A 12,205-nucleotide genomic window follows, 5' to 3' on the forward strand; every position below is an offset into this window, starting at 1 on the left:
CACTAATGTTTCTCCCATAATACCTCGGGCTCTTTTTCAATGCTGGCCAATGGGGGGAAATCCGTGGAGGGGCTGAGCACTGTATGTCATACTGGAACCTGATCAGTAAATGAGCAGAAATTATCACAAGTGGCTGCGCGGTATCGAGAAAACGCAACTAGTGTGATAAACTTGGATCAGCCATTCTGTTTACTGACTCTTCTTATCATCCTGAGAAAGTGGAACCTAAACGTAAGTTAAGAGTTTAAAAAAGGTTGAGAGCATAATATTTGCTAACAATTTCTCAACCAAAATAACATAATATCCTCATATTTAATTTAATTCTTTATGTTCATCTTTACCTGTCCAGTTTTCCAACCTTGTGGATAGTTTCATACAGTATTTTTCACTCTCTGACCTTTTCACAGCCTGTCTGTCGAAACAGAGGTACACAGTTAGCAACTAATCCAGTGGAAAATCACCCAGCATTGCTACGCCTACACCAGTTAAGGGATTAACTGTGGTTGTGACTGAAAGCTTGGATTCCATTCATAATTATCATACCAGCCTGTTTACACCAACATGCAAAACTATTTCACTTTCATTCCAAAATGCTATATATAGAAAGATCACACTCTGATGTGAAGGGGTCAGTATTTAAGGTAATACAGGTAATTGCAACCTCAGGAATGCTTTTATTTTTAGTAAATGCCACTCCTCAGCTAAAAGAAATACTGCACAAATACAACAGAGAATACCTACTGTACACACGTCATTGATTACTGCAAACCGATGTCTGGGGTTGCTGATATCTGCACACCGAATAAATACCAATATATTCTGAGGAATAAGCTCATAGTTTTAAAGATCAGCTGATGGATCCAAAATGGCTGAACCATGTCAACACCCGTAGCCCTGCCTCTTGCTAACAGAGCTGCATGTGTTTGGTAGAAGCCTAAGTGTTGTTGACGGGAGTGCAGCTTGTACTCTCAAAGACACACACGCACACACACACACACACACACACACACACACACACACACGCGCGCTCACAAACACAGACGGGCGTCAGCTGACTTAGTGTGTCATTCCAAACAGAAATCCACATGCAGGAGCGGTAAATATTTACAGTAAAGCAAACAGAGAGAAAAAAAGCAAACAGTTTTGTCCACATCAGTGTTAGCACGCTGAGGAACTGCGGGGGTGTGTGGACGAGTTTACACTGTGGGAAACACTCGGCGCTCGCAGTGGAGCCAGGGAAACAGTCAGACCTGACGAGGCGTTCGTGCCGTGGAAATTGCTCGAGGAGTGACTGCGTGGATGATGTGGTAACCATGGTAACCACTCGGCACCACAACCGGCCTCCCATCTGTCTGCAAAAGATTGATTGAGATGGAGAAGTAAGCGTGAAGGTTGTCCTGGCCTCTTAGATGAAGCCAACAAAAATTACTTTCATGGTTTCAAAAAGGAATATCCTTTGTTTGTTTTACAGCCTGGCACATGTTTATGTCATTTTGGCCGCAGTTTCTCTCAGCCATGGCAACGTTTCACTATGGTTTTACTCACCCGACTTTATTTTAGATACACAAGATCAATCAGGGCAGCTGCTTAAATAACAATGCTAGATGTTATAAACTTCAGTGCAATCAACTTCAAATACATCATGCAAAGGCTTATATCAAAGAAGAAAATATAGTTTTAGGAGTCGCCAACTGTCAGTATTTGTGTCTGGTAATGACACAAGTTAGATCAATTAAAAGAATCTTTTCTTCTCCACACGCTGAGAAAATTCCTCGGTTTTTTAAGTTCATTCTTGATCTTGGAAACAGTAAGCTGAGATAGAAATTTAAACTCAAGGTCCACTTACTATCTTTTCCAAAGCAACACAGAACGCTATAACACTGTCAAATATCGTTTGAGTTTAAGATATCCTTGTAAATTGATCAAATGGTCTCTCACATGTGCTCTCATGGCATATGTTTTCTATTTGTTCCTGATGCTACTCAGTTCCAATGCAATACAATAAATGAATGTGTTTCATAGTTTGCAATGTTGTTAATGTTGTTGTTGGTGTGTGTGTGTGTGTGTGTGTGTGTGTGTGTGTGTGTGTGTGTGTGTGTGTGTGTGTGTGTGTGTGTGTGCGCGCGCACAGATGTTTGACTGGATCAGCCACAACAAGGAAGTGTTCTTGCAGAGCCACACAGAGATTGGCCGAGGATACCAACATGCTGTGGAGCTGCAGACTCAACACAACCACTTCGCCATGAACTCCATGGTAGCTAATGTCATCAAAGCCATAATTCTCACACTAACGCCACTGTAGATCACTTACAGCAGAGATAAGAAGCTAGTTACTATTAGGATCAACACACAGCCACGCTCTGTGCGAGCTAACCTGTTTATCTGCCCAAAGTGTTAACTACACTCAGTATATAGCAATGTGGTTAAATTAGCTTATGTTGTTTGGAGAAGCAGGCAGGAGTACCGACACGGAAGCTAAGCAATGTACTGCTGTGGACGTGGGCAGCGGCTAAACGTATTTTAGACACCTAAAAAAATCTATATCAGTTCAGGTGTAAGCTATATTTAGAATATTGTCACTGTTTACCAAGCCTTCAGACAGTGCTTTCTGACGGGGAACTGAAGCCGTTGTATACGTTTCTGCTCTCTTCAAAGCCACCAGACTCCTTTGACAAAAACAGTAATTTTACCTCGCAGAACACGGGAGTTGCTGGTCTACCACTGCCTCGATCGGTTAGTTATCCAAACTATCCCTTTGACTTAATAAAGCTGCCTTGAAGGTAAATGAGAAGAAATCTTTAAGATTTAGCAAAAACACAACTACAGCAGAGAAAACACACAAGAAATAGTGAGACATAATTGATCTATTTTTACAAATTTAACTTCTAAATTTAGTAGAAACTAACTGCTGGATTGTGTTGTGACGAAATAAAAAAAAAAGAGTTATATAGAAACAACTAGCTAACAGCACTGTTCATATAGTTGAGTTTCTACACACAGTATTCTATGTGAAATGTTGTACCAATGACAGTAGTACCAACAGGATCAGAATGTTTTTCTTTCTTTTCCCCAGAATGCCTATGTAAATATCAACAGAATCATGTCAGTGGCGAGCCGCCTGGCAGAGGCCGGTCACTACGCCTCCACACAGATAAAACAGATCTCGAGTCAGCTGGATCAGGACTGGAAAAGTTTCGCTGCTGCACTTGACGAGCGCTCCACCATCCTCGCCATGTCGTCTGTCTTTCACCAGAAGGCTGAACAGGTGAGATCATTAGAAAAAAGTGTACCTAGACATCTTTTGAGCAGAGCCTTTCTACTGAACAAATCTGTACCCAGCTAGCATTAGGTGGAAACTAGTCTTGCATTGCCAGACCTTCCTCCACAGCGCTGCGGAGGAGGGTCTGGCGAGTCCACACGACATTCTGGGATGGGAGAAAAAAAGTGCTCTGGTTTATTGGCATTTCTATAAACCAATCCCAATTGTCTTGGTCATTGCTAATGCTGCGTTCCAAACACAATTTTTAGCCCGTAAGTTACGACTTCAAATCATGACTCACGACTTGGTAGCATTCCAGGCAAAGTCACGACAAACCCTTCTAGCTAGCGTTAGCCAACCTAACGTTGACGTTAGCTAGCGCTAGCTGATACTAGCGATTTCTAGTCAGCGACATATTTTGGGCTTCATTTAATAAACATAACCTGTAGTATTACACAATAGTATGTGTATTGTTTTGATTACAATGTGCGGAATTACTTTACATTACCTATCTATGTCTATTTATTTCTATTTCTCACGGTTAATCACCGGCGTCTGTACAGCATCAACGGGGGTCGCCATTGTTGTTTATGTGTGTGTGACGTCAAAAACTGTAACTGGGAGTACAACGATCTGGTATGAGTATGGTATGGTATGACTGCTGTTCCACGGCACTTTCACGGGTAGAAGGCAAGGGGGTAAGCTTCTCCTCGGACCGCGAACCTCCTATGGCGCCATTTTAATGCTACAAAGCGATCACCTGACGTTAGCATTCCATTGACTGCCATTCATTTTGGCGCCACTTTGACAGCGAATAACTTTACATCTGAAATGTTGAAAGACTCTATTTGTCCATTGTTTATTTCTAAAGAAACACGACAATGTTTAAAAGGCTCCATTACCTTGTACCTCACGTTATGGCTCTGTAGCAGACGTTTTTGTAAAAATAGGCTAACGATTGTGTCATAACCACGCGACTTACTGTCGCATAGTAGAGGAATTACCGTATAGTACAGGAGAAGCTCGCAGGCAGTTTCGTCTCACATTAGCTGTTTAAGTTTAATTACTAATGTTAACTAGCATTTTAGTTAGCAATAATTAGCCTGTGCCAATGTTATCTCCTCACATATACCTACGCTCTCCGTCTCTGCAAGATTGGGAATGATTGAGATTTCTCTTGGCACAGCTACCAGAAGACTTACAACTTTCAGACACGTTTCTCACGGCACATTTACGTCTTCTCTCTCAGTTGGAGGCTGCTCAGTAACGCTCAGCGCTCACTGGAAAAGTGCTTCTAACGGCCTTCACTGGTCTCCGTCCAGAGCAACGGGATCTGTTGGTCCATTCTTATATACTGTCTATGGTAGAAGGTTGTGAATCGGCCAGAGTTTAAAATGACAACACAAAGAAAGAGGATAGTCCAAAAATAATTGACATCCCGCTGAATTTCCGGCGGCACCAGAGCAATCCCAGGACTAGGTAGAAACATATCGGACATGTTTGTGGGGAAAATGTAAATACCCTCTCCTCCTAAACTGATGGACTTCCTCTTCACTTCTCTGCCATTAGTGGAAAAGTTGTTTCACGCACTGTGAGACTGCTCGTGCTCGGTCGCTGATTTGGCAACTATCTAATCTAGGAATCTCTCTGCTGTAGACACATGTCCAGAATGTAAAATGTAAATGGGACATTTTTAGCGTCTGATTATATTTAATAGATCAAACTGCTCTACTGCTGATTCTTGGAAGGTTGACATGGCAACAGATGGGACTTGTTTGATTCCTGCTGGGCCCTTGACATTAGCTACAACACACTTTGAGAGAGCTGGAGATGAAAGACCGAAAGAGGGAGAGAGATAGAGAGAGAGAGGGTGGGTGGTGGGAGCAGAGAAGGGATCAGCTGAGATTTAGAAAGAGCCTGATGAAAAACAGAGAAACAAAAACGTGTCAGGATAAAAGATGAAACACAAGATGGGGAAAGAGACAAACGCGAAAGAAAATTGGCAAGACTACAGAGAGAATGAACATTAGTGTGTGAAAACGAGAGAGATTTAAAGAGAGAGGTAAAGGCTGTCTTCATTTTTGCAGCCACATTAGTTACACACGTTAGTAAATTACCTCAAAACTAACAACACTAACAGTCATTTATACTAATATATATACAGTGGCACTCATACGTTTATGAACCCATGCTAAAGTTGACTAAAAAGAGGAATAAAAAAATCATCTTTGGAACTTGATCTTAATGCCTTAATTAAAAAAATTAGGAAAAATCCAACCTTTAAGGACACCAATTTTCTTTGTGAATGAATAATGTATCGTAAATAAATAAATGTTCTCCCTTAAAATACAGGGGGCATAAGTAAGTACACCCCTATGTTAAATTCCCATAGAGGAAGGCAGATTTTTATTTTTAAAGGCCAGTTATTTCATGGATCCAGGATACTATGCATCCTGATAAAGTTCCCTTGGCCTTTGGAATTAAAATAGCCCCACATCATCACATACCCTTCACCATACCTAGAGATTGGCATGGGGTACTTTCTCTCAATGCAAATCAAACCAGCTGTTAGGTTAACTGAAATAAAACCATGCCAATCTCTAGGTATAGTGAAGGGTATGTGATGATGTGTGCCACTGTGTGTGTGTATATATATATATATATATATATATATATATAGGGGATTAAATGTAAGGATGGCACTACAGTAAAACCTTGAAGAAAACATGTATTAATTAAAATCAAAAAGGTTTATTGCTTAGGTTCTTAAAGTTTTTTTTTTTTTTTATCTTGTGACCTAAAATTGAAATTTAGTGTTCTACCAAGGACCCAAGCTTATGAATGCATAACCTCTACATGTATCATACATTACTACAGTGTTCTACTATCAGTAGCCTAACTTGGCTTGCACGGTGGCTCAGTGGTTAGCACTTCTGCCTCACAGATAGAAGGTTCTGGGTTCGAATCCAGGTTGTTCCGGGCCTTTCTGTGTGGAGTTTGCATGTTCTCCCCGTGTTTGCGTGGGTTTCCTCCGGGTGCTCCGGTTTCTTCCCACCATAAAGATGCATGCATGCTAGGTAATTAGGACTACAGTTGAAAATTAGCCGACTGGCTAACACTGGCACATTTACATTAATGTGCATTGTCCTAATCAAATAAACTTACAAACAAACTAAACAGAACATTGTGAAAAAAACTGAACTAAAATGTATAGGACAATAAATGTGTGTCCGTGTTTGCTTCCTCAGTTCCTGTCGGAGGTGGAGGCCTGGTGTAAAGTCTGCAGTGAGGGGGGGTTACCGTCCGAGATGCAGGAGCTGGAAATTGCCATCCACCGCCACCAGAGCCTGTACGAGCAGGTGACCCAGGCTTACACGGAGGTAAACCAACAGCACAGCTAACCACATACTGTAGTCTCGCATTGCCAGACCTTCCTCCACAGTGCTGCGTGGGAGGGCCGGATCGGTGCATAAACTCCAGTACTTTCCGATACCGGCCTCAGCATTTTAGGCCATATCGAAGGCTTTTCCGATACTGGTATTGGTATCGGAACATTTATTTAATGAGGTGACAGTATGTTACAGTGTTGATAGGGTTCCCTTTAAGTTTCCTAATATGACGAGACACAAACTGAACTGTAAGCGGAAGATTTTCTTGTTTGACGTAAATTGGCAGCGATGTGTTATAACATCACATTCTCGGTTCTGTGCCTACAAACCCTTCAACCCTTTTGAATGCTTAAAAGCAGAGAAGATGGAGCTGCAGGTGTCTCTGCCAGGCGCGCGCCTGTGTGTGTGTGTGTGTGTGTGTGTGTGTGTGTAGTGCGTGTGCTGAAGCTGCTCTTTGCTTGGCAGAATCAGAGCGTTTCATCAGAGCGTTTCATCACTGGTTCAAAAGAAACAAACCCCATCATGCAGTTTGGTGTTCTACCTCCTGATCAAGGCAATAGCATGCATTAGGCCAAGGTTTGGAATCATTTTCACAGCTAACCGTGTAAAAGAAATACTGCTTTGCATGTTTTCCTTGTGCATCTCATTATGTAAATTTCCATTTCTTTGTAAGTGGCAGACCTGCGGTTTAACAGCTCAGGAGCCAGACGTGTTTCTGCAAAGGTTCCTTCTCCAGTAAAAGCAGTAGTGCTGAAACAATTACTTGATTAGATGTCAGACATATTTCTTTAAAATGCACATTAACATGGACACCAGCCCACAACAACTGAAATAACTATCACTCTAAACCAGGGATCTTAAACAGGGGGTCCGGTGTCAGAGTCAGTGCAGGGGTCCTCCAAATCATTGTTAATTTTTGAAAAAAATTTCAAAAATTAAAAAGTCTTAACATGAATCCAACATATTTTTAGCAAACATAAATCCCCACTGCTTACTGGCCTATAGGTAAGGTGGTCACTAAGGGCCATCCACAGATCCAGTTCATCCTAAGGGTTCACTGTGCTACATGTATGTTTAACATGAAAAGATGATTTATAAAACCATGCCAACAATTAGTAGGCTATTTTAATAGTTTATTATTCTATGCAAAAAGGTATGTATAAAGGCTTTAGGCCGCCCTACACATTATTTTAGGCCCAGTTTATTACGCAACTTAATTTTATACAATATATGTAGTAATGGGTCCATACACTGTCTCTCTTTCAGTTAAGGGTTAAAAACAAAATAATAATGAACCAGGGGTCTTCAACGTTAAGCCAAGGACCCCTTTTGTTGTCTTCGGGTCAAATGTGACCCGTTTTTCAAAATGTCTATATCAGAAATATGGGTTCCTTTTTAACTACCTAATTTGGATGATTCCATACATGGCCAACAAAATATAGGATCTCTACTTTCCTTGACTTTTGGGTGTTTTATAAAAAAAATTAGCATTTGAAAAAAAAAAAAATTCAAAACCAGACTCAACATTGACATTTACTCTTCTGTAATAATCCTTCCTTTAATATGAGTCTAAATTATTCATAATTTCTGCTTTTTTTAACTCAAGAATTAGGTATAATTTCCTATAAATGAGGTGTACTGACCATAAATTCCAAAAATGAGTGTAAAACTGGTAATAAGTTGGTGTTTATAAATGGTAGTGGAAAGAAGCGTTAAACGTAAAAAAAGAGAGACAAAAACATTGAAAAAAGAGAGAAAAATGTTGATAAAAGAGACGAAAACGTCAGAAAAAGTGTTGATTTTCAGGATGACAAGTACATGGTCGAAAGGAAGACAACACAAGGGTTAATGATCTGCAATGAGCTGCACAATATGTAGTTTTTTTTATCGCGCTCGCCATATCAACTGGCACGATAAACACACTCAGAGATTTTTTGTTGTTAGTTGAAAGAAAATATCAGTAGAAAACTGCACTTTATAATGCTACTGTCTTTTGTCGTTTTTTAGCGGTGCCTTTTATATTCACTTCAATGTTCAATGTGTTCAATGAAAGAATGTTGGAAATGATTTCCTTTCATTTGTTTTAAACTCAACAAGCAATTTGAATACTGAAAGCCGCAAAAATACAGAACTGAGTGCATTTAAATATCTGTTTAGTTATCGCAAGTAATATCGTTCTCGCGATATTCAACAGTGTTATCGCGCATTTCCCTCATATCGCGCAGCCCCTAATTTGTACAGAAGCTTTCAACAGCAGGCAAGTCAAAGTGCTTTACATAAGACATAAATGCATGAAGACGAGACGACACACAGGGTACACTTTGCAGAACGGAAACCAGGGTCACTGCTTGTGTGTGTCGCAGAGGTTTCAGTGGTGTGTTTCCATGTATAATTTAGCAATTAGCAGTAAGCAGTGAAATGCTGAATTGGAAAGTATGTATTTGTGTCAGAGAGGAGGGAAGATCGACACTGAGCAGAGAAGAAGCAGAAAATGCTTCAACTAAAAACAAAAACTATTTAAAGGTTAAGCTTTACTCTTTGCATCTGTATGCCTGTTTTCCTGTCTTCATCCACCTGTTGCGTCTAATCTTTCCGTGACCTGTCTGTGTTTTCAGGTGAGTCAGGACGGTAAAGCCCTATTGGATGTCCTCCAGAGGCCTCTGAGTCCCGGCAACTCTGATTCGCTGACAGCCTCTGCAAATTACTCCAAAGCGGTGAGTGCCATTGTGTTCCTCTGTGGGGAGTTGAGGCTTCTTTTGCTAGCCAATTACAAAAGAGAGGCAGCTTTTTTTTTTTATATTGAATATAAAATGAATTCAAAATGTCACTGTCTGGCTAACATTTGTGTTATTTTTCGCAGGTTCACTGCATCCTGGATGTGGTTCACGAGGTTCTCCACCATCAGCGGCGTCTGGAGAATATTTGGCAGCATCGAAAGGTCCGACTGCACCAGAGACTGCAGCTGTGTGTGTTCCAGCAAGACGTCCAGCAGGTACACACACAGACACACACAGCTACACACACACACACACACACACACACACACACACACACACACACACACACCGAAAGCAAGTGAAATGAAAAGATTACCTAGCCTGTTCTTGCACATCATTGCTTTAGCATTGAATCATACATCATATGCTGTATGATTCAATATCATACATGTATACAAAATATATGTATTATTATACATGCATCTCCATGTGTATGAACTGTACAAACGATTCCAAAAAATGTTTCCAAATTTTTTGGTCAAGACTCAGTGCTGCGTTCAGTCATTTGCTTTTGTTATTGTTGATATGGCATGTTTTTCCTGAGATGCACGCACGCACGCACACATGCACGCACGCACGCACGCACACACGCACGCACACACGCACGCACACACACAGAAAGCAAGTGAAATGAAAACATTAGGAGTGTTTTAGCGAGAGAGAAGTGGGAGTATCTTGTTGATATTGAATGTTGAATGTAAACTTTGGTTTCTCCATAATGACTTTTTAGGAACTGAGAAAACAAAACAATATTCTAACTTTTTATTTCCGTTTTGAGTTTACTGAAAGGGGTTTGTAAGGGGTCAGAGAAATTAGTCAAACCACAGTGGAGCATGTAATCTAGTTATGTCAGCATGGGATCAAGTGAACAGATGTGTGAGTGATGAACTTTGCTTAGGAGAACCAATGAGAATCACAACACGTTCGTTCGTCTGTGTTTTCTTCTCCTCCCAGCTTAACAGTGTGTAATGTGAAAATTCCTGAAGTCAAACGCACAGAGCAGATCTCTGCTCCACTGGTACCACTGTTCATATTTCACAGATGAACAGACTATGTGGTTTCGGGAAGGTGTCTGACCAGATGCCTGGAGGTTTTTGGAGATATTCGGGAGCTCAAAATGTAATATCACAGCTATGTTTTATAAAGGCTATTTTTAACCCGCAGAGTGAATCATCAGTGGGGGAGGAGGAGGTTTATTACTTTTTTTCGTGTGACTGTGGGTCGGACAGTAATGCAGTAGGAATGAGGTACAACTAATTACCACTGGCATTAGCGAAACCTGTGGAAACTCAGTAAAAAGTACACTCTCTAAAGACTTTTTCCCTCCAAAGTTATGAAGGATATGTACAGTAACAAGTAGTGCTGGGTGGTATGACCAAAAATGTGTATCTGTACTGTACTGTAGTTTTTAAGATTCTGCCAGTTTCATGATATATCACGGTATTTCTTTTTTGGACCTTATTAGAGGTTTACAGTGGCTTATTCTACTGTCAGGAGTACATAGAATATAAAAAACATGCTGTTCGGCGGTGTCATTTGGTAAATGAGTGAATTAGTAAATTAGTAAAGAGCACATTGAATTAATTTAAAACAGGTCCATTGTAACTGAAGTCATCATGTATGTGCTGTATGTATGAATGAATGGCCCATGGCAAAGAGAGGCGGACTACAAATTCAAAGATGGATGCCGAACGGGTGCCATGCAAACATTAATACATGACCCAAGAGAGAGTGTGAGAGAGCGTTAGAGAGAGAGAGAGAGAGAGAGAGAGAGAGAGAGAGAGTAGTGTGTGAAGAAGAGTAGGTTATAAATTCGTTGAAAACAGAGCTTTCCCAACTGTACTGGTCATGCATCAGCTTCTATGAGACCCCAGAGAGAGACACGGAGACACACACAGAGGGCGAGAGACATGCACAGAAAGTGAGACAAGGAGCAAGTGAGAGAGTCGGCTCATACCAATAGTCTGTAAATCACTGAAAACAGGGCTATTCCAACCAGAGTTGTAATGTTACAGGATATATGTGACCCCAGAGAGGAAGAGGCAGAGATGCAGAAGTTAAGGCTGAAAGAGAACATATTAGGTGTGTAGTTTTATTTGGCAGTTTTAGCTTCACGTTGAAACAAAGCTGCAGTCAGCACGCTTCAGTTTGAGTGTGCCGTGACCTTTCGCCAACCTCTTTGTGGCTCCAGCTGGACTGACTACACTACACTGACGTCATGAATTACAGCATCCGTGTTCTTTCAAGGCCCCCAAAAAACAGTGCTTTAAGATGTCAGTGGTGGAAAAAGTACTCTGATGAATCAATATGCAAGTGGTGAAGTTTGGGTAGTTTACTCCCGTTGTTCCCATCCCCAAGAGTCACAAGATAAATCTCAGGGGTTGTAGGATGATTAATAGGAGAGGCAAAAAAGAAGAAAAAAAAGTCTGATCCACACATTTCTTTTAATATTTTTGACATTTCCGTATTTGTTGACTCTTAGTGAAATATTGAATAATCTAATCTTTTTGGGATTTGAACTGTTATTTAAATGAAACCATCGGAAAGGTTTCGAGGGAAAAGTCCAATCAACAACTGACGTCAAAAATTTCAACCTCAGCGTCGGGCACCTCCAAAGAGTCACAAGATGAATCTGAAGGGTTGTAAGATGATTAATAGGAGAGGAAAAAAAAGAAAAAACAATGTTCTGATCCACACATTTCTATTAAAGCTATAGTGCATAGGTTCTGTCGCCCCCCATGAGGAATTCTAAGACAACAAAACTGTCTAATGACAACAAA

The 12,205-nt window shown here is 40.7% G+C and overlaps 1 protein-coding gene across 4 annotated transcripts in view; it reads left to right on the plus strand.

The window, feature by feature from the left end:
• The window catches only part of kalrna (kalirin RhoGEF kinase a), a 225,550-nt gene that overhangs the window by 68,039 nt on the left and 145,306 nt on the right, over positions 1 to 12,205 (plus strand). For all 4 annotated transcript variants that reach the window (XM_036004305.1, XM_031307530.2, XM_031307602.2 and 1 more), the window contains exons 9-13: positions 2,132 to 2,254; positions 3,074 to 3,265; positions 6,508 to 6,639; positions 9,264 to 9,362; positions 9,509 to 9,640. In XM_036004305.1, coding sequence (XP_035860198.1) covers positions 2,132 to 2,254; positions 3,074 to 3,265; positions 6,508 to 6,639; positions 9,264 to 9,362; positions 9,509 to 9,640 — 678 coding nt within the window. The remainder of the gene's footprint in view (positions 1 to 2,131; positions 2,255 to 3,073; positions 3,266 to 6,507; positions 6,640 to 9,263; positions 9,363 to 9,508; positions 9,641 to 12,205) is intronic.

Source organism: Sander lucioperca, chromosome 8 (assembly GCF_008315115.2).
Source record: "Sander lucioperca isolate FBNREF2018 chromosome 8, SLUC_FBN_1.2, whole genome shotgun sequence".
In the NCBI taxonomy this organism is placed as follows: domain Eukaryota; kingdom Metazoa; phylum Chordata; class Actinopteri; order Perciformes; family Percidae; genus Sander; species Sander lucioperca.